Genomic DNA, 23521 nt, shown 5'->3' on the forward strand with positions numbered 1-23521 from the left:
TTCAGGGGCGCCTGGGTGTGTCAGTTGGTTAAGTGTCTGCCTTTGGCTCTGATCTGCTTGTGCTCTCTCTGTGTCTCTCTCTCTATCAAATAAAAAAAAATTTTTTTTTTAAATGAAAGAAACTCAGATAGCCTCAGTGATTGGATTAATTCTTTGAGGAGTGCCTGGGTGGCTCAGTTGGTTAAGCTGGGGTCCTGGGACCTGGCCTCATGGCAGGCTCCCTTGCTCAGTGGAGAGCCTGCTTCTCCTTCTCCCTCTGCTGTTCCCCTTGCTTGGGCTCTCACTCTCAAATAAATAAAGTCTTTATTAGCACCATGCCTCTAACCAGCTGAGCTAACAGGCCAATCCAATACATAAAATCTTTTTTAAAAAAGGATTAATGATTTGAATCATAAGCTTTCTTATCAACATATTGATGCAAATCCCCATATCTTGTACAACCCAGTAATTGGCTGAGATTCAGGACTGAGTCATCCTCTGCCCAAGCCAGGTAGCAGTGGTCACACCTACCATGTTCAGGCATGTTGTTGGTAAGAGCCATCAGCACGATATACAGTTCCAGGGGAGAAGTCCAGTGACAGAGCACCATGGCTTCTGACAAAGGTAAACTGGACCTGGGGGCCTGGCAAACTCCTTATTCTTGAAAAGGGCAAAAATCTGTGTGTGCGTGTGTGCATGCGTGTGTGTGTGTGTGTGTGTGTGTGTGTGTGTGTGTGTCCTGCCTGTGCTTGTGTCCTTAGGCATTTTTTAATTTTCCTATTTACTACTTTATTGATATTATTCTTAAACAGAATTTATCATTGTTATTAATACTAACTAATCACATCCACAAATGATTTTGATCAAACGATACCAAATCAATGCTTATTTCACCATAATAAGAAATTAAGTAAAAAAAAATACAACTGTAAATTAATAGTTTAAAATAGCAACAGAAGTGAAAGCATAAGGGCATGTTAATTGATAATTTAAGATTCAGTTACTTAATGTTGGAGAAATTCATCGGAGAGGGAGAACACTTCGGGATGTGGAAGGAAATGATTTTCGGCTGACGTGGGCTTTGAGCTGGATCCTGAAAGTGTAGAATTTGGATGGGCAAAGAGGAAGAGAGTCCTGGTTGACTGACACAAAAAGCTTGAGAGAATTCACAAATATAAATATATTTGGAACTATATAGAGAGTAAACTGAGTATAAATATATATGGAAATATATTTGGAAATACAAAGAGTAAACCGATTAGGCTCTAGGAGAGTCTGGGGAAATACTCTGCAGTGAGATTAGAAAGCAAAGCTGGAGGGGCACCTGGGTGGCACAGTTGGTCATGCAACCGACTCTTGGTTTTGCTCAGGCCAGGATCTCAGGGTCTGGATCTCAAGGTCGTTTGATAGAGCCCCATGTTGGGCTCTGGCTTAGCTAGGAGACTGCTTGAAGATTCTCTCTCTGCTCCTCCCCACCACTCTCTTCTCTTTCTCCCTCTCTCCCTCAAATAAATAAATAAATCTTAAAAAAAAAAAAAAAAAAAGAAAAGAGTGATATTACAGAGGGCTTTGAATACTAGGCTAAGGAAATTGAGGTTGATTTTGGCTAGAGAAGATCTTTGGAGAATTTGTTAATCTCATAGCAATGACTAAAATCGTGCTTTTATTTTATTTTATTAGAGAAAGTGCAAGTGAGCAGGGGAAGGAGCAGAGGGAAAGAATATCCAAGCAGGGGGCGCCTGGGTGGCTCAGTGGGTTAAAGCCTCTGCGTTAGGCTCAGGTCATGATCCCAGGGTTCTGGGATCAAGCCCCGATTTGGGCTCTCTGCTCAGCAAGGAGCCTACTTCCCTTCCTCTTTCTCTGCCTGCCTCTCTGCCTGCTTGTGATCTCTGTCTGTCAAATAAATAAATAAATAAATAATCTTAAAAAAAAAAAAAAAAAAAAAGAATATCCAAGCAGACTCTCACTGAGCACGGAGCCTGACGTGAGGCTTAATCTCACAAGCCATGAGATCAGGGTTTGTGCTGAATCCAAGAGTCAGATGCTTAAGCAACTAAGCCACCCGGATGCCCCTTATTTTAATTGTTTTAGAGCAGGGGAGAGGCAGAGGGAGAGAGAGACTCTTAAGCAGACTCCACACCCAGGGTGGCTCGACACGGGGCTTGATCTCACGACTCACAACCATAAGATCGTGACCTGAGCTGAAATCAAGAGTCAGACACTTAACCAACTGAACCACCCAGGTGTGCCTAAAATAGTGCTTTAGACATACTTAGCTGGCACTTGGTGCCTTTGTGACTGGTAGCAGAAAAGACTTGAAAGCAAAGAGACCAGTTAGGAGACTTTGCAGGAATGTGGGCATGATGACAGGAGAGGATACACAAATCAGTCTTGGGTTTTAAGAAACAATATATTTTTTTTCTCCATTATGCTTTTCCTCTACAAAAATTCTCTTCTGAGTGGCATGTTGGGGGAAAGACTAAAGGCATTATTTAGTTGAAGTATCCGGATAATTTTCCTAGACTTTCCTCTGAAGGTGGGGCATTTTACCCCTCAGACTATCACAACTCCTGTGTTCACTGTGCCTTGTGTGAAAGGGGTAGATACTGAGAATATATCTCACTCTTTCTGAAGTTCTCACTGCTGCTTCACCCACCATGAATTTGATCTTCTTCTATAGGTATGGCCTCTGTTTCTACAGGTTTCCCTCTGTGTGAACCTGCTGGTTCAAAGGCCCCAATTTGGATTGTCTGAGAAGTACCCATTTCAAGGTGTTAGCCACCCTCTTCCTCCACCAGCTCAGTGTTTAAATTCCCTGTATATCCTCTTAAGGATAAGGGGTTTATTTTTCAGGTCTCACTTAGGATAGTGTTTCCTGACTTCTCACTTTGTCCTTTTATTTATTTTCTTTTTAAGATTTTACTTATTTGACAGAGAGAGAGATCACAAGTAGGCAGAGAGGCCGGCAGAGAGAGAGGGGAAGCAGGCTCCCTGTTTAGCAGAGAGCCCAACTCTGGGCTCAATCCCAGGACCCTGAGATCATGACCTGAGCCAAAGGCAGACGCTCAATCCATTGAACCACCCCGGATCCCCGTCCTGTTTTTTTTTTTGTTTTTTGTTTTGTTTTTTTTTTAAACATCTGGCTAATTTGTTTTTTTTTTTTTTAAGATTTTATTTATTTATTTGACAGACAGAGATCACAAGTAGGCGGAGAGGCAGGCAGAGAGAGAGAGGAAGGGAAGCAGGCTCTCCACTGAGCAGAGAGCCCGATGCGGGGCTCGATCCCAGGACGCTGGGATCATGACCTGAGCCGAAGGCAGCGGCTTTAACCCACTGAGCCACCCAGGTGCCCCTGGCTAATTTGTTTTTTAAAGGTCCCATACTCCAGGGGTACCTGGGTGGCTCAGTTGGTTAAGTGACCAACTCTTGATTTTGGCTCAGGTCCTGATCTCAGGGTATCAACCACTGCCCCCTCCCCCAACCGCCCCTAGCCTTGGCCTCCATGCTGGGCTTAAATCCTGTTAAGATTCTCTCTCTCCAGGGGCGCCTGGGTGGCTCAGTGGGTTAAAGCCACTGCCTTCGCCTCAGGTCATGATCCTGGGGTCCTGGGATCGAGTCCCGCATCGGGCTCTCTGCTCAGCAGGGAGCCTGCTTTCTCCTCTCTCTCTCTGCCTGCTGCTCTGCCTGCTTGTGATCTCTGTCTATCAAATAAATAAAATATTTAAATTAAAAAAAAAAAGATTCTCTCTCTCCCTCTGCCCCTCCCCACTGCTCCTGCACATGCTTTCTCTCTCTCAAAAAAAGGTCCCACCCTCCAACTAGGATCATTTTCCATCTACAGGAAACTGCACCATGGATCTTCTCTGGACTATCCCTATGCCATCTAGTACAGATGCACAGACAGATGCAGCCAGCACACACATACACAGAGCTGGGGAGAAAAAACTTTCCTCTACCCTCATAGATTCTGTTTTTGGGTGCCTTCAGATTTAAATTAACAAAAGACAGGTTAGCAAAAGAAAAGACAAACATGCATGCAAGAATTCACAAAAATGTGATGCAAAGAGGTGTTTAGAGTTTGGGGCTTATATACCACCTTAAGAGGAAAAGCAGAGATGCAGAAGAGTACTTAGAGAAAAACAAACTTTTAGGAAATCTAGATGGGCCCTTGGGAGACTGGATGGACGTATTATGCTTCTGTGACAATGTCTGTGTGGGTATGTGTCTTGAGTGGTAAGAGTCCATCTCTCCTGGTTTGTTCCAGGGGATGGAACTTACGACAACTGATTTCTTTTGAGTTCTTTTGGAAGACTCTGTTTGTAGGAAAATAAGAGATTTCAGGGGAAGACAGTCTATTTTTTTTTTATTTTTTTAATTTATTTATTTGACAGAGAGAGAGAGAGAGAGATCACAAGTAGGCAGAGAGGCAGGTAGAGAGACAGGAGGAAGTAGACTCCCTGCTGAGCAGAGAGCCCCATGCGGGGCTCGATCCCAGGACCCTGAGACCATGACCTGAGCTGAAGGCAGAGGCTTAACCCACTGAGCCACCCAGGCGCCCCCAGTCTATTTTTTTTAAAAGATTTTATTTATTAATTTGACAGAGATCACAAGTAGGCAGAGAGGCAGGCAGAGAGAGAGGAAGAAGCAGGCTCCCCGCGGAGCAGAGAGCCCGATGTGGGGCTCAATCCCAGGACCCTGAGATCATGACCTGAGCCGAAGGCAGAAGCCCAACCCACTGAGCCACCCAGGCACCCCAAGACAGTTTATTTTTGAATATCTTCAGATCCAAATAATTTTTATGCCAGTGGCACATTCTGGACCCCTCAACACACACACACACACACACACACACACACACTCACACACACACACAGCCTTGGGCAAAATTCCTCCCATTTTGGAGGAAGTGTCTTCCAAGTCTTGTGACTCTTCTTGGCTTAAAACACCACCCCAGGGGCGCCTGGGTGGCTCAGTGGGTTAAAGCCTCTGCCTTCCGCTCAGGTCATGGTCCCGGGGTCCTGGGATCGAGCCCCGCATCGGGCTCTCTGCTTGGCGGGGAGCCTGCTTCCTCCTCTCTCTCTCTCTATGCCTGCCTTTCTCCCTACTTGTGAACTCTGTCAAATAAGTAAATAAAATCTTAAAAAAAAAAACCAAAAAAAAAAAAAACACCACCTCAGAGTTAACGTTTGCCAGCAGGATAGGCTGAACGTCCTGCCTGTATCTCCGCACAGCCACTTCACCCTCAGAGGTGGCAGTGACTTGTGCATCTTTCTGGCCCCCTGAGAAAGGGTATCATGTTAGGGGAGCCTTTTGCTCTGTGTCTCCTCTTTCTTGGAAAAGAGAGACTGGTAATAACAAAAACTGCGCCTTTTGATTTATGATCCTTTTCTCCTGCTTCCCCAAATTTTAGATTTCAAATAACCAGGAAGCAAACCCTTAATAGGAGTTCTAGTTGCCAAAATAAATGTCCATATTTCTCCAAATAAAACAAATGACTCGCATTTCTGCACTCAGAGCTTTAGAATTCTGTTCTGTTAATATTCTGAATTCAGGTCAAGCCAGTGTCCATTTCATCCTCAAAGCTCTGAGTCTTGAGAAGTATGGGCCTCTAAAATCTAGTACTTGAACTTGGATAGTCCTTACATGTGCTAATGGCTTCCCAGGACACTTCAAATAAAATCCATGGCTTAGAATATAAACTCCATGAGCATAAAGATAGAAATTTTTTTTGTTCCCTGTTCCTATATTTCAGAGAGTGCTTAACATTTAGTAAGCCCTGCATTAACTGCTCTACCAGCTTTGCCAGCCAGACACCCCCGTGTTGTTGTTTTTAATTAAGGAACTGCCAAACTATTTCCTACAGGGACTGTACCAATTTATATTTCCACCAGCAGTATATGAGAGATCCACTTTCTCTGCACAATGTTGTTATCTACCTATAGCTATCCTATAGTGGATAGTAGTGAGATTTATTCAGGTATTTTCTCAACAAATATCTATTGCTAACCAACATGTTTCAGGCAGTGTGATAGGGTCTGGAACAAGATATACATAATCCATATCTCACATAATCTACAATTCAGTGTTATTATAGACATATAAATAACGATCAAAATGCAGCATGATTGGGGCACCTGGGTGGCTCAGTCTTTAAGTGCCTGCCTTTGGCTTGGATCATGATCCCAGGGTCCTGGGATCAAGCCCTGCATCGGGCTCCCTGCTCAGTGGGAAGCCTGCTTCTCCCTCTCCCCCCTCCCCCCTCCCCCCACTTGTATTCCCTCTCTGGCTATTAAAAAATCTATTTATTTAGATTTTATTTATTTCTGTCAAATATATAAATAAAGTCTAAAAAAAATACAGCATGATTGCTATGATGAAGGAGGTACAAGATGCTATGGAAACACATAGAAATTACCATAGGAGCCTCTGAGGAATGACTTTCTCATTCCACTTAATCATTCTTGTTGGAGCCTTAAGGAGGATTACTTGGTTTGGGATTGGACAAACAGGTTTTGGCAAAGCCCTTAGAAACTTGCTTTTCTCAATGGTCCAATCCAGTTAATACAGGGGAGAATTTTAAACTCCATTTTCTGATATGGTTTGCAGGTTTGGAAGAACAGAGTATTTTTTTCTTAGCCAAATTGAATGTGGGTGTTATCTGACATAATCATCTCTTGGTCAACAGGTCCTTCAGCAGGAGATGCTACCTTGAGGTAAGAACAAAACCATCAGAGTGAGCATTTAATACAACCAAGAATAAGTGGATATAAGAGCTATAGGTCTATAGCTTTCCATATTTTTTCTTTCTTCTTTTATCATGCTTCCACTCTTTTCTTTTTGCCTTTTCTTTTTTTTTTTAAGATTTATTTATTTATTTGACAGAGAGAATGATCACAAGTAGGCAGAGAGTCAGGCAGAGAGAGAGAGGGAAACAGGTTCCCCGCTGAGCAGAGAGCCCAATGCAGGGCTCAATCCCAGGACCCTGAGATCATGACCCAAGCCGAAGGCAGAGGCTTAACCCACTGAGTCACCCAGGTGCCACTCTTTTTACCTTTTCTAACTTCATTCTCTACGATCACTGCTTTCTGTATCTTTGCTTGTATGTCTTTTGGTTTTTGTTCAAGTAAATTACCTTCCAGCTTTGTTCCATTATTGCCTTACCTCTGTTTCTTCTCTGTTTAAATCACATGATTGTATAGCCATTAGTGAAAAGTCTGGAGAATTCATTTGTCACTTTGATTTCATCCTTTTGTTTTATACTATACACCCATTTTTCAGATGTAGCATGATAGCAGGGGGTCTTCTGTCAGGGAATGTATTATCTCATGATGGGTGGAAGGACTGATCTATGTAATAAATAAATGTAATACTTTAGGGATGAGTGGAAATATTAGGGTGTAGTAAGCTGATGACTCAACCATATTGCAAAGAAGAGTCCTCAGCACAATCCTGAGTCTCCCCTGAGTTCCAGCTTTGACGCATGGAAAATATTAAATCTAAAGATGTCATTGGGAGGGGTGCTGGCTGGCTCAGTCAGTAGAGCCTGTGACTCTTGATCTCAGTGTCGTAAGTTTGAGCCCCACATTGGGTGTAGAGATTACTTAAAAATAAAATCTTAAAAAAAATAAATGAATAAAGATGTCATTGGGAGCAGTTTGAATTTTTTTCTTGTGAGGAATTAGTAAACAGAATTCAGTGTGGAAGAATCCTGAGGCTGACTCTTTCTCTTCTCAGATTTGGCAATAGACTCTTGTTGTCAATTTGAGGTTTCTACACCTAAAATCTAGTTAGAGTCTATTGAGGCATGGTGAAGATTAACGATCAGGGGGCGCCTGGGTGGCTCAGTGGGTTAAAGCCTCTGCCTTCGGCTCAGGTCATGATCTCAGGGTCCTGGGATCGAGCCCCACATGGGGCTCTCTGCTCCGCAGGGAGCCTGCTTCCTCCTCTCTCTCTGCCTGCCTCTCTGCCTAGTTGTGATTTCTCTCTGTCAAATAAATAAAATATTAAAAAAAAAAAAAGATTAACGATCAGGACCTGGCAACTCCATGATGAGATAGAAAGATTAGAAAATAAAGAGAAGCCTTTATTTCATTTTTTAATAAATATTTTATTTATTTGATAGTGAGACAGCAAGAGAGGGAACACAACCAGAGGGAGTGGGAGAGGGAGAAACAGGCTTCCTGCGGAGCAGGAGCAGGGAGCCCAATACAGGTCTCAATCCCAGGACCCTGATCATGACCCCAGCCAAAGGCAGATGCTTAACAACTGAGCCCACCCAGGTGCCCCAAAGAGAAGCCTTTAAAAGAGAAACAAGGACACATTTATACCTGATTCAAAATTACTAGATAACAGTATAAAGAGAATGGTAACCAAATAAATGGGTTGGGAAAAATCTCTTCACTATGCTTGTGAGAGAAACTCTGATAATTCAAATGGACCTTCCTAGATAACTTGGAGAAACAGAATAGGAAACAAAGTTTCCTGAGATGTCATGTTTTATATCTGCCTGATAGAAGAGGGGAGCAGGAAGTGATTTTCAAGGTCCCTCCAAAGATAGCGTGACAACATGGGAGTGCTGCTTGTGTTTCAGGAGGAGAATTGAACCCTGGGAATTTGAAGTCTTCTTTGACCCCAGAGAACTCCGTAAAGAGGCCTGCCTGCTCTATGAAATCCAGTGGGGCACTAGCCATAAGATGTGGCGAAACACAGGCAAAAACACTGCCAACCATGTGGAACTCAATTTTATAGAAAAATTTACTTCAGAAAGACGGTTTTGCCCATCCACCCACTGTTCCATCACCTGGTTCCTGTCCTGGAGTCCGTGTTGGGAATGCTCCAAGGCTATTAGAGGATTTTTGAGTCAACACCCTAGTGTTACTCTGGTTATTTATGTAACACGGCTCTTCTGGCACATGGATCCACAAAACCGGCAAGGACTCCGAGACCTCCTCAAAAGTGGTGTGACTGTCCAGATCATGAGAGCCCCAGGTAAAAACAACAAAGAATCTCATGGTTTATGAGAGACCATGGTGTTGGTATGTTTCAACATTATCCCATTATTATTATTATTATTATTATCTGAAAGTCTCAGAAGTGAAAGTCCAAAATCATGTAAGAAAGGACAGGGTCTGAACTTCATAGGAAGGAAGTATCAAAAAGAGGACTCCTTTCTCCATTTCTGCCACTATGACCTCTCAGCCATCTTCATCTTTGTTCTTTTTTAGGGATTCTGGGGGGAGGTGGCCCTTTTCCAATGCTATAAAAGCTAATGGGTTTTCTAGACTGTATATCTATAAGTTGGGCTCCCTTTGAAGTAAATTTCTGCTGTTTTTGTGGAATGAACCAAGATTTGTGTTTCCTCAGAGTATGATCATTGCTGGAAGAATTTTGTCAACTACCCACCTGGGAAAGAAGACCACTGGCCAAGATACCCTGAGCTATGGATGAAGCTGTATGAGCTGGAACTCTATTGCATAATTCTAGTAAGTTACTCTAAGGGGCAGAGATTCTCATGCCAAAAGAAGCATCCTTCTTCAAACTACTTTTCTGATGAATTGACATGTACTTTCCTTACCATCTTTTTGCCATTTATATTATATTTAACTACTTGATCCATCTGAAGAAAATGTGAGAACAAAGCAATCCCTCTGTAGGAAGAAAGTGGGAGACGGGAGTGGATAAACTGATCTAAGATATATGTAGATTCCACGTTAACTTGATATTATTATTACTATTATTATTATCACCACACTCACGGGCTCTACTGAATTGCAGATATTCTCCTTTCCCATGTTGGTATGTGCCATCCTATTGAAGAAATGGAGGTGCCCCTTTTGTATTCTCTTCAAAGTTGTTCAGTAGTCTTCCGACTAATGTATTAAAATTTTTGTGGTAAGGGCACCTGTGTTCCTTAGTTGGTTAAGTGGCCAGCTCTTGATTTTGGCTCAGGTCATGATCTCGGGGTCCTGGGATCAAGCCCCATATCAGGCTCCACGCTCAGCAAGGAGTCTGCTTGAGGATTCTTTCTCCCTCTGCCCCTCTCCCCCTCCTGCTCACACTTTTCTCTCTCAAATAAATAAATAAATCTTAAAATAAAATAAAATGTTTCTGGTAATAATAGTATGAAGAAAAACATTATTCTAACTTTTTTTCTTCCAGAGTCTCCCTCCCTGTTTAAAGATTTCAAGAAGAAATCAGAATCAGCTTACATTGTTCAGACTTACTCTTCAAAACTGCCATTACCAAATTATTCCACCCCATATCCTTTTAGATACAGGGTTGATACAACTTCCTGTGATTTGGAGATGAACAGAGTGGTTCCTTGTGTACACTGTTTCTTTAGAAGACACTGAAGACCCACAGAAGAGTGAGTGCCACTGGAATGTAGAAAATTTCAGTTTATGTTTTTATACACCAACAACAAATTATCTGAAAAAAGAAATTTTTAAAAATCCCGTTTGCAATTGTATCAAAAGTAATAAAATACTTAGGAATAAATTTGACTAAGGAATGGAAAAGTTTGTACACTGTGAAACCTAGGTTACTGATAAAAGACAAAGGAAAAAACATAAATAAATTAAAAGATATCCCATGCTCGTGGGTTGATAGAATTAATATTGTTAAAATATCCATAACACCCAAAGTGATCCATAAATTCAATGTACTCCCTATCAAGATTCTAATGACTTTTTACAGAATTATAAAAAAAATTCTAAATTTCATATGAAACCACAAAAGACCCTGAAAACCCAAAACAATTCTGAGGAAGAAGAACAAAGCTGGAGCATCACACTTTGTAATTTCAAAGTATATTCCAAAGCTTCGTAATCAAAACAGTATGGTACTGGCATTAAAAATGGGCATATAGAGATGCCTGGGTGGCTCAGTGGGTTAAAGCCTCTGCCTTTGGCTCAGGTCATGATCCCGGGGTCCTGGGATCGAGCCTCCCATCGGGTTCTCTGCTTGGTGGGGAGCCTGCTTCCTCCTCTCTCTCTCTGCCTGCCTCTCTGCCTACTTGTGGTCTCTGTCTGTCAAATAAATAAATAAGTAAAAATCTTAAAAAAATAAAAATGGGCATAGAGATCAATAAAACAGAATCCAGAGCCCAGAGGTAAACCTATGCATATATGGTCAACTGATATTTGGCAAGGAAGCAAAGAGTATTCAATGAGGAAAAGATAGTCTCTTCAATAAATGTTGGTGGGAAAACAGATTTTACACGCAAAAAAAAACCCAAAAACAAAACAAGAAATGCTAAAATCTTTAAAAAAGATAAAATGAAATGGGATCCCGATCTTACACCACTCACAGAAATTATTTCAAAATGGGTTGAAGACTTAAATGCAAGACCTAAAACCATAAAATTCCTAGAAGAAAATATAGAGAAAAAGCTCTTGACGTTAGTCTTGGTAATGATTTTATAGTTATGACACCAAAAACACAAGCAACCGAAACAAAAATAGAAAAGTGGGACTATATCAAATTAAAAAGTTTCTGCACAACAAAGGAAACAACCAACAAAAATGAAAAGTCAACCTATGGAATAGGAGAGAATATTTGCAAACTACACATCTGATAAGGGGCAAATATCCAAAGTATATAATGAACTTATACAAGTGTAGAGCAAAAGAACTAAACAATCCAATTTTAAAATGGGCAAAGGACCTGAATAGACATATTTCCAAAGAAGATACTCAAATGTCCAACACCTACATGAAAAGTTGTTTAACATTACTAATCATTAGGGAAATGCAAAACTATAATGAGATACCACCTCACACATCTTAGAATTTCTATCATCAAAAACATAAGTGATGGGGCACCTGGGTGGCTCAGTGGTTTAAGCTGCTGCCTTCGGCTCAGGTCATGATCTTAGGGTCCTGGGATCGAGTCCCGCATCGGGCTCTCTGCTCAGCAGGGAGCCTGCTTCCCTCTCACTCTCTCTGCCTGCCTCTCTGCCTGCTTGTGATCTCTCTCTGTCAAATAAATAAATAAGAAATCTTAAAAAAAAACAAAACATAAGTGATAACAAATATTGGAGAGGTTGTGGAGAAAGGGAACAACTGTACACTGTTGGTGGGAATCTGCCTTTGGCTCAGGTCATGATCCCAGGGTCCTGGGATTGAACCCTACATTGGACTCAAAAGTGAGTCTGCTGCTTCTTCTCCCTCTGTACCTCCCCTCTGCCTGTGCTCTCTTGAATGTTCTCTCTCAGATAAATAAATAAACACTTCAAAAGTATAAATAAAGTGACTCTAGCACATTTAAAAAATTAAAAATAAAATAAAATAAAAAATAAAAATAAAATAAGGGCTCCTGAGTGGCTCAGTTGGTGGTTAAACATCCACATAAACATTTATTAATTAATTTAATTTAATTAATTTTAATTAAATTAATTTAATAATTAATTTAAACATAAAATTAAAAATAAAATAAAATAAAAAATAAAAATAAAATAAGGGCTCCTGAGTGGCTCAGTTGGTGGTTAAACATCCAAATCCTGATCTCAGGTTTTGATATCAGGGTCATGAGTTCAAGTCCCATGTTGGGCATGGAGCATACTTTAAAAAAAAAAAAAAGTCTACCATATGATTCAACAATGTTTTTTTCTGGGTATATATCTGAAGGAAATGAAATCAATATCTCAAGATATCTGTACCGCATGTTCATTGCCACATTGTTTACAATAATCAAGACATGTAAACAATCTTTGTGTCCATCAACAGGAATGAATAAAGAAGATGTGATATATATCATACACACACACAGAGAAACACATGAATATTATATATCCATAGAAAAGGAGGAAATCCTGCTATTTGTGACCATATGAATGAAACTTGAGAGTATTACGCTATTTGAAATAGAGAGAGACAAATCTTATATGATCTCACTTATATGCAGATTCTAAAAAATCCAAAGTAACTTCTAGGATTGTAATGTAACACATGGTAGATTATATATAACAATACTGTAGTTTATCTTAAGATTTTATTTATCTTTTTGACAGAGAGAATGAGAGAGAGAGAGCACACACATGAGCAATGGCAAAAAGAGAGGGAGAAGCAGAATCCCCTGCTGAGCAGGGAGCCCAATGCAGGATTCCATCCCAGGACCCTGGGATCATGACCTGAGCTGAAGGCAGACGCTTAACGACTGAGCCACCCAGGTGCCCCAATAATGCTGTATTGTATACTTTAAGTTTACTAAGAGAGTGGATCTTAAACATTCTTTTTTTTTTTTTTAATTTTATTTATTTGACAGAAAGAAATCACAACTAGGCAGAGAGGCAGGCAGAGAGAGGAGGAAGCAGGCTCCCTGCTGAGCAGAGAGCCCGACGCGGGGCTCCATCCCAGGACCCTGGGATCATGACCTGAGCTGAAGGCAGAGGCTCCAACTCACTGAGCCACCCAGGCACCCCGGATCTTAAACATTCTTAACACACACACACACACACACACACACACACACACACAATTGTAACTATGTGAGGTGATGTGTTTATTCACCTTACTATAGTAATAATTTTGCAGTATATATTATATCAAACTGTTATTTTGCACCCCTTAAACTTGTACAATGTTATATGTTAGCTATGTCTCAATAATGCTGCAGGGGAAAAAAAGAAATTAAAGAAGAATCTAGAAATTTTACCAAACAGTAGTATCATGGATTGTGTCATTACTGTCCTGTCGCCAATTATTCCAATACCTTGTGGGTTAAGACAACAATAAATATTTATTTTGTCAACTTCATCAGGAATTCAGGAGCTTCTTATCAGAGTGTTTGTGGCTCAGGGTCTCTCACTAGGTTTCATTCAAGCTGTCAACCAGGGATGCAGTCATCTCCAGACTTGACTGAGGCTAGAGAATATGCTTTCTAGGTGGCATACTCATGGCTGGAAAGTAGGTGCTAATGGTTGATACAAAGTTTGTTTCTCCACAGGCTGCTTTAACGTCCTCATGACATGGCAGCTGGCTCTCTACCGAGCAAGTGGTCTAAGAAAGACCAAGATAGATATTGCTATGTCTTTAATGACTCAGTCTTGGGAATCACACACTATTTCTTCTGCAGTATTCTGTTGGTAACACCAGGCAGCCGTGATTCAGGGTGGGAGGGGACTACACAAGGTCTTGAATCCCAGGAGATGAGAATAATTGGAGGCCATCTTGGATTTTGCTATGTGTTTAGGACAAATAATTACATGGAACTAATTTCTAATATGCTAAAAGAAACAAGGAATAAGTTTTTATTTCTGACTCAGAATATCATAAGATTTAATAGACAATTTGTTAAGATTTATAGGATGATTTACTATTGTAATTTATAGCATCTTTTTTTTTTAAAGATTTTATTTTTTTTTTTTAAAGATTTTATTTATTTACTTGACAGAGAGAGATCACAAGTAGGCAGAGAGGCAGACAGAGAGAGAGAGAGGGAAGCAGGCACCCTGCTGAGCAGAGAGCCCAATGTGGGGCTCGATTCCAGGACCCTGGGATCATGACCTGAGCCAAAGGCAGAGGCTTAACCCACTGAGCCACCCAGGTGCCCCTGTAATTTACAGCATCTTAAGCTTTGAGAAGCTAAACACAAAAAAAGACTTATTTTTTTTTAAAGATTTTATTTATTTATTTGACAGAGAAAGAGAGAGCACAAGCAGGGGGAGCAGCAGGTGAAGAGAGAGGGAGAAGAAGGCTTCTCGCTGAACAAGGAGTCCAATGTGGGGCTTGATCCCAGAATCCTGGGATCATGACCAGAACTGAAGGCAGATACTTAACTAAGTAAGCCACTCAGGTGCCCCCAGAGGGTTATTTCTCGCTCACATTGCAGCCTAATGTAAACTGAGTGAGAATGTCATTGCTCTGCATAGTTTTTCAGGGACCCAATTTCCTTCCAACTGGGGACTCCACCATCTTCTATGGCCTTCTGAATTCTCCGTATTCTGTCAGCTCATGGGAGACAGAGTACACATAAGAGAGGAGAGAGACAGAGACAGAAAGCATTAATTTGTGTGAAAGAGTGGTTTTTTTTCTTTTATTTCTTCTTCTTCTAATTATTATTTTTTTATATATTTTTTAATATTTTATTTATTTATTTGACAGAGATTTCAAGTAGGCAGAGAGGCAGGCAGAGAGAGAGAGGAGGAAGCAGGCTCCCTGCTGAGCAGAGAGCCCGATGCGGGGCTCGATCCCAGGACTCTGGGATCATGACCTGAGCTGAAGGCAGAGGCCCTAACCCACTGAGCCACCCAGGCGCCCCTCTAATTATTATTTTTAAGTAGGCTCCACACCCAGCCTGGAACCCAGTGTGGAGCTTGAACTCATGACCCTGAGATCAAGTGCTGAGGCGAGATCCAGAGTCAGACACTGAACTGACTGAGCCACGAAGGTGCCCTGAAAGAGTATTTTTAGAATCAAGGGCTGGAAATGGCAAACATCATCTCTGACCCAATTCCACTAATTAAAAATCAGTAATGTGGCCCCACTCAACTCTAAGAAAGACAGAACCGGGTCCAGGAAGAGAAGAAAATGGAGTTTGGTGAACATATAAAGTGCCTGCCACACGAGGAAACTAAGAAACTGAAAGATTATGCAGTTTAGCCAGGGTCAGACAAGGAATGCCATGGAACTAAAACTCAGTGTGCTTTTTTAAAAAAATTACTTAATTAAAAAAAAATCTTTTTGGGCATTCAGGATATACCAGTAACCAATATCTCATCAATTTCCACAATGGACTCAGACTGGCTCAGTCTCTTTCTTCACTTGCCTTTCTGGGTTGGCATGGGGATATAAAGTAGTTTTGGGGGGCCATAAATAGGGGCTGGGAACTTATTAAATGTCCATGTGAAGACTGTATGCATTTTTAAATTTTTTTTTATTTTTAAAAATATATATATATATATATATTTATTTATTTAAGAAATAAACAGAGAGAAAGAGTGCAAGCTGGGGAGAGGAGGAGAGGGAGAGAGGAAAAGAGAGAGACTCTCCAGCGGACTCCCCTCTCAGCCCAGAGACCAATGTGGGCCTTGATCCCATGACGCCGAGATCATGACCTGAGCTGAAATCAAGAGTCAGATGCTTAACCAACTGAGCCACCCAGGAACCCTGACTATATGCATTTTTTAACTACTATGAAAGATATAATTTATTAATTGTTCTTATAAAAAGATTTATATATATACATATATATATATATTTAAAGACTTCATTTATTTATTTGACAGAGAAACAGATCACAAGTAGGAAGAGAGGCAGGCAGAGAGAGAAGGGGAAGCAGGTTCCCCGCTCAGCAGAGAGCCCGATGTGGGGCTCCATCCCAGAACCCTGAGATCATGACCTGAGCCGAAGGCAGAAGCTTAACCCAGTGAGCTACCCAGGTACCCCAAAATATTTATATATTTTTTAAAAAGACCTCTCGAGATGGCTCAGTAGCTCAGTCAGTTAAGTCGCTGCCTTTGGCTCAGGTCATGATCCCAGGGTTCTGGGATCAAGTCCCACATAGGGCTCCTTGCTTGGCAGGGAGTCTGCTTCTCTCTCTACCTCTGTCTGCCACTCTGCCCGCTTGTGCACTCTCTCTGACAAATAAATAAATAAAATCTTGAAAAAAAAAAAGACCTCTCAAAGGTAAGAGACAGTTTCTCACATGAACTGATATATTTCCTTTTATTATACAAGAAGAATACTGAAAATTATTAATTTTTTAAAGTCCCATTTGTTTTGATTTTTAGGGAACTAAGAGCTAAGGTTTTTTTTGTTGGTGGTGGTTTTCCTTTTTTTTCTTTCTTTTTTTTAGAGGGGGAAAGGGAAAGGTAGAGAGAGAATCTCACGCAGGCTCCATGTCCAACATGGGGCTCAATCTCACAACCCTGAGATCATGACCTAAGCCAAAATCAAGAGCTGGATGCTGAGGCGCTGAGCCACTCAGGCACTCTGAGAGCTAAGTTTAAATGTATCTGTTGTTCTGTTGTACACACACACACACACACACACACACCTATATATACTTTTGTGTGTGTGTGTTTAATAAATTTAAAAAAATTATTTATTTATTTTTTTCAGCATAACAGTATTCATTGTTTTTGTACAACACCCAGTGCTCCATACAATACGTGCCCTCCCTATTACCCACCACCTGGTTCCCCCAACCTCCCACCCCCACCCCTTCAAAACCCTCAGGTTGTCTTTCAGAGTCCATAGTCTCTCTCTTTTTTTTTTAAGATTTTATTTATTCATTTGACAGAGAGAGAGATCACAAGTAGGCAGAGAGGCAGGCAGAGAGAGAGGAGGAAGCAGGCTCTCTGTGGAGCAGAGAGCCCGATGCGGGGCTCGATCCCAGGACCCTGAGATCATGACCTGAGCCGAAGGCAGCGGCTGAATCCACTGAGCCACCCAAGCGCCCCAGAGTCCATAGTCTCTTATGGTTCGCCTCCCTTCCAATTTCCCTCAACTTCCTTCTCCTCTCCATCTCCCAATGTCCTCCATGTCATTTGTTATGCTCCACAAATAAGTGAAACCATATGATACTTGACTCTCTCTGCTTGACTTATTTCACTCAGCATAATCACTTCCAGTCCCGTCCATGTTGCTACAAAAGTTGGGTATTCATCCTTTCTTTTTTTTTCTTTTTTAATAAACATATAATGTATTTTTATCCCCAGGGGTACAGGTCTGTGAATCACCAGGTTTACACACCTCACAGCACTCACTATAGCACATACCCTCCCCAATGTCCATAACCTCCTCCCCCTCTCCAAACCTCACCTCCCCCCCAGCAACCTCCAGTTTGTTTTGTGAGATTAAGAGTCATTTATGGTTTGTCTCCCTCCCAATCCCATCTTGTTTCATTTATTCTTCTCCTATCCCCCTAACCCCCCATGTTGCATCTCCATGTCCTCATATCAGGGAGATCATATGATAGTTGTCTTTCTCCGATTGACTTATTTCACTAAGCATGATACCCTCTAGTTCCATCCAAGTCGTCGCAAATGGCAAGATTTCATTTCTTTTGATGGCTGCATAGTATTCCATTGTGTATATATACCACATCTTCTTTATCCATTCATCTGTTGATGGACATCTAGGTTCTTGCCATAGTTTGGCTATTGTAGACATTGCTGCTGTAAACATTCGGGTACACGTGCCCCTTCGGATCACTATGTTTGTATCTTTAGGGTAAATACCCAGTAGTGCGATTGTTGGGTCATAGGGTAGTTCTATTTTCAACATTTTGAGGAACCTCCATGCTGTTTTCCAGAGTGGTTGCACCAGCTTGCATTCCCACCAACAATGTAGGAGGGTTCCCCTTTCTCCGCATCCTTGCCAGCATGTCATTTCCTGACTTGTTAATTTTAGCCATTCTGACTGGTGTGAGTCCTATATATACTTTTTTCCCCCTATATATAGTTTTAAAGAGTTTATTTTTAAGTAATCTCTACACCCCGTGTGGGTCTTGAATTTATAGCTCTAAGATAAAAAGTCACATGTTCTACTGACTGAGCCAGCCAGCCTCCCTGCTTTGTCTTACATATTAAACATATTTTTCCACATCCTGAATCACTTACCTTTTGTCATTTTATTCTTGCTTTCAGTGTTTTTGCTAACTATGGGGCTCCTGCACGGCTCAGTGGTTGAGAGTCTGACTCATGATTTCAGCTCAGGTCATTTTTCAGAGTTGTGAGATCCAGCCCTGAGTTTGGGCTCCATGCTCAGCCCGGAGTCTGCTTAAGATTCTTTCTCTCTGCAACCTTCATGTTAGGTGTAGAGATTACTTACAAATAAAATCTTAAAAAAAATAAGAATTTTGGGGCGCCTGGGTGGCTCAGTGCGTTAAAGCCTCTGCCTTCGGCTCAGGTCATGATCCCAAGGTTCTGGGATCGGGCTCTCTGCTTGGCAGGGTGCCTGCTTCCTCCTTTCTCTCTGCCTGCCTCTCTGCCTACTTGTGATCTCTGTCTGTCAAATAAATAAATAAAATCTTAAAAAAAAGAGTTTTGCTAACTTGAATATTAAATTTATGATTTGGGAAGTTGGCATGGTTAAGTGATTAAAGTGTGAATGATGAGCAATATAAGAATTATGTGATAAAGTTATGGAACAATATAAGAAAGACCTAAAAGTCTAAATAAATACATAACATATTAAATAAAGATATGCCTGTGATCACCATATTTCTAGAAGAAAAATAAGTCTAGTTTGACCCTTGACTAATCTCTGAGGTCAATATAAATTTTTTCAATCTTGAAATTTCTGTCTTGCTCAAATACACAGATTCCTTTTTTTCTGACATTTTTCATCTGAGCTTTTTCATATCCATTACTATCATGAGATTTATCCCTGTACTAGTCCTTCATCTCACAGTTCGACTTTATCCAAAAGCCACTTGACCTGCCTCACCCATCTTTTTATCCCCAGTACCTAGGGTAGCTGTTAATACAGGACCTTCCCGTCTTTAGCCATTATTTCATTAGGGAAAAAAATCAATAATTCAAAATTATTAAAGTCAACATGAGAGGATGCAAGGAACACTGTGAGTCAGAAAACCTGAAAATGTTCATAGCTCATCACTTAAACGCTGTAAACTTGAATAAGTACATTAAGTTGTCTGGGCCTTAATTTACTCTCTATAAAATTTTGATGATCAAAGCTTAAGGAAAAGGAAATGATTAAGATGATATATAGCTTAAGGAAAGGGAAGACTGAAGTTGGAAATTTCTATTAGTATTAGTAGTATTAGTATTAACTAATACTACCTTATTAGTTATCTATTGCTATATAACAAATTACCCCAAAACCTAGTGGCTTAATCAAGACAAAGTTTCTCTCAGTTTCTGTGGCAGGAATTTGGGAATTGATTAACCTGATGGTTCTTGCTTGGGATTTAGAATTTGACCACAGCACTTTAGCCCCTATAATAGACCTGCTATTCATCAAACATTTGCAACTTTTTGCTAGTACTTCAAATCCCCAGGGCACCTGTGTGACTGAGTTGGTTAAACCTCCCGACTCTTTCTCTTTTTTCTTTTTTTTTTTAAAAGATTTTATTTATTTGACAGACAGAGATCACAAGTAGGCAGAGAGGGCTTGGTGGTGGTTGGGGAGCAGGCTTCCCGCTGAGCGGGGCTCTATCCCAGGACCCTGGGATCATGACCTGAGCCGAGGGCAGAGACTTGAACCCACTGAGCCACCCAAGCACTCCAACTCCCAACCCTTTCTTAAGACAGTATTGATGCTGTCTGCTCAGAAAAGTTTAAAGCACAGAAGAAAGGAGAAAAAGTTTCCTGGGTAATAGTGAAGGGAGATCCCAGGATAACAGTAGACTCAGTAAGTAATTACACAGTTTGGGGCAAGAAGGCAAAGAGGTCCAGAAAGAACATATCTAAGACAAAAAGTGAACTTCCAGTTTTCCCACATTCTTGCCACTGGGTAATGGAAAAACAGCCCCTCTGGGAATTGTCTGTTATTATCCTTTGCCCATTTATCTGTTGGTTTTGTCATCTCTCCTCCAATAATATTTGTAAGCAAGCTTTGTACATTAGAGAAAACATCCATTTCTGTCATATGTAGTCTTTTGATGTTTTTGTTTTTTTCCTTTGGAGAAATGTTAAAATTTTCTGCAGTCATATATATAAATCTCTAGTTTCTATATCACGCTGATAAAGGTAATTTGTATATCCGGACTGTGATACTGTGAATTAAAATTTGAATTGTAATAAATACTTATTCGGTCTTCATCCCTGTTTATAGCACAGGGCTTTCTAAAATCCTTGGAATTTCCTACGGGCCTGGAGGGATGAATGATAAAAGTGTCTTTTGTTATGTTAATGAAGTAACTTTTGGAATGTCTTGGGTCACTTAACAAAGAGGGATGCTTGCCCCGGGAACTGACCCAGTGATTAAAGGGTTGGAACTTTCAGTTCCAAGATTAAATGCATCGCCAGTGGCCAATGATTTAATCCATCATTGCGTAAGCACTGGAGACATCATTTTTTTTTTTTAATATTTTATTTATTTATTTGACAGTGAGAGAGAGACAGTAAGAGAGGAAACACAAGCAGAGGGAGTGTGAGAGGGAGAAGCAGACTGCCCATTGAGCAGGGAGCCAGATGTGGGATCCCATCCCAGTACCCTGAGATCAGGACTTGAGCCCAAGGCAGCTGCTTAATGACTGAGCCACCCAGGTGCCCCAAGGAGACATCGTTTTTTTTTGTTGCTTTTTTTTTTTTTAAGATTTTATTTATTTATTTGACAGAGGCAGGCAGTGAGAGGGGGAAGCAGGCTTCCTGCTGAGTAGGGAACCTGATGCGGGGCTCATCCCAGAACCCTGAGACTATGACCAGAGCTGAAGGCCCAACCTACTGAGCCACCTACGTGCCCTGAGACATCATTTTTTAAAAAGCCAAAAGGACAGGGTTTGAAGAGCTTCAGGGATGGTGAACAGGTGGAGATTTGGGAAGAGCATTGCACTTGGAGAAGGCGTGGAAGCCCCCCTCATTTCCCCACACCTTGCTTATTGTACCTCTTCCATCTGGTTGTCCCTGAGTTACATCCTTTTATAAGAAGCTGGCACTCTAGTAAGTAAAATGTTTCTCTGAGTTCTGCGAGCTCCTCTAGCAAATTAATCAAATCCTAGGGGAGGGTTGAGGGAGACCCTGATTTATAGCCAGCTGGTCAGGAGCACAGGTGACAGCCTGGACTTGTGGTTGGTATCCTTTTGCAGGGAGTTGTTGGAAACACCCCGCTTGTAGCTGATTAGTCAAAACAAAGGTAATCAACTTGCCACTGGTGTATGAAATCAGGGATGGGGGGTGTGGGGGTTGCACAACAATCTTGTGGGACTGAGCCTTCATTCTGTGCAAACTAATGCTACCTCCCAGTAGATAGTGTCAGAATCGAGTGGACACCAGTTGGTGTCCTGAGCTTTGGGGGTAACCTCCCTCCCATATTGGAATTGGGTCCAGAACCTCATTTAGGGACCCACAAAATAGTGGCCAATCCATGGCACAAAACTAGTTGAAACCTAAGTCAGTCCGTACTTGTGAGAAATGCTTCATGGTTAAAGAAGCATCACACTAATCACAACCCTACTTCACACACACACACACTTGGCTTTAGCACCCCTTACCCTAGAAAACGGGGTCTGCTAGCCTTATAAGGAAATCCCTACATCCTAACGAATCATGCCAAGTTTCCAAGCTGAGGCTTCTAATGACTTATAAAACTCAATTTTGGTCAAACATCCCTCGGGAAGAGTTCTCCATTGTTCGTGAGGCATTGGACTCCCCCAGTCCCTGGATGAATTTCCCTTGAGTGAAGAGTATCAAACTTGGTACTCAATTATTTTACTTTCTTTGACAATGCTTCTTAAGACTTTTACCTCTCCCAGAGTATAAGTATATTTCTCTCATCTTCACCTCCTCCCACCTAAGGTAAGGTAAGGGGAGAGAGTCCCCAGGAAAAATTGAGTAGACTCCACTATGCTCTGCAGTCATAAGGGCCCATCTGGGATGGTGGTCTTAAATTTATAGTCTTTAATCTCCCTTTTGTGTGCCATTCTCCAGTCACACTGAGCTAGGGTGCAGGCATGGAGAGGGCAGATGGGGTTTTAGCAGATGAAAGCAATAGAGTGAGGAGCAATAAAGCTTTAGATGATTCCAAGTCTGAGCTGAATAAGAAAGAAAATGAAGGAGAGGGCTGGTAGGTTGGGCAAAGTCAGAAAGGTCAACCAGCTGGAAATCTTGATTAGATCATTAAACAGGTCTCGTGGGTGTATTTCAACAATGGAGCTTGAAGAATAGTCTGTTATGGTCAGAAACAGGATGGGTTAGCTATTCTGAAAGCCAAATGGCTACAATGGATAACACTGCTGAGGGTGTGACCAAGGGAGTCGGTGCTTGAGTTTGAGAAGGAAGGTAGAAAGGAGGAGGTCAAGTAACTAAGAGGTAAGCCCCGTTACTGTCTTGCTGTTTTCTTGGTGTTCTTAACAAGTTTCAGATTTTTTCTTGGTGTTCTTACACGTTTCTTTTATTTTTATTTTCCATATTTCTTTTAGTAGATGAACTCTGGGATAATTTTGTGGAATTCTTAAGGGTTTGTTAGACTTTTCAGAATGTCATTAATGAGGCTGTAAATGCCCGGTAGAAAAGGCAACGTTTCCTCTCTTCTCCAATAATGTGGTACTTGTCCTGTGTCCATTTCTTCCTAGCCACATTTCTTGAAATAATAGTGTATACACATTATTTTATTTACTTAAATTTTGCTCTTCAACTCCTTTGGAAAACCTATGCTAAGGACAGATAGACTTTCTTCGATCTTTATCTTCCTTTACATATTTGCAGAGACTGGGTAAAATCAATTTTCGAAAATTAGCAGTGACTAAAACGGTTCCCACCTTTGCTTTCATGGTGCTCAAATACTAGTTTTCTTTTACTATAAAAACACACTTCTCAAAAGATCTCCTCCATCTCCAAGGCTTCAACGACCACCTGTAATTGGAAGTGATAGTCATAATAAAGTAATAGTTGATATCACCCAAGCACCAACTAAGT

At 41.1% G+C, this 23521-nt stretch overlaps 1 protein-coding gene across 2 annotated transcripts; it reads left to right on the forward strand.

Moving 5' to 3' along the window:
* The first annotated feature begins 482 nt into the window (after positions 1-482).
* APOBEC1 (apolipoprotein B mRNA editing enzyme catalytic subunit 1) lies at positions 483-10570 on the forward strand. 2 transcript variants are annotated; one of them, XM_046013806.1, is made up of 5 exons: positions 483-603; positions 6665-6692; positions 8570-8967; positions 9343-9461; positions 10138-10570. In XM_046013806.1, exons 1-5 carry the CDS (start codon positions 588-590, stop codon positions 10285-10287), a joined length of 711 nt encoding a protein of 236 aa, XP_045869762.1. In that variant the 5' UTR covers positions 483-587; the 3' UTR covers positions 10288-10570. The 2 variants fall into 2 exon arrangements, with proteins under 2 accessions (XP_045869762.1, XP_045869764.1); XM_046013808.1 differs by lacking the exon at positions 6665-6692 and having other exon boundaries at positions 501-603.
* The last annotated feature ends 12951 nt before the right edge of the window (positions 10571-23521 follow it).

Source organism: Meles meles, chromosome 7 (assembly GCF_922984935.1).
Source record: "Meles meles chromosome 7, mMelMel3.1 paternal haplotype, whole genome shotgun sequence".
Taxonomy (NCBI): Eukaryota; Metazoa; Chordata; class Mammalia; order Carnivora; family Mustelidae; genus Meles; species Meles meles.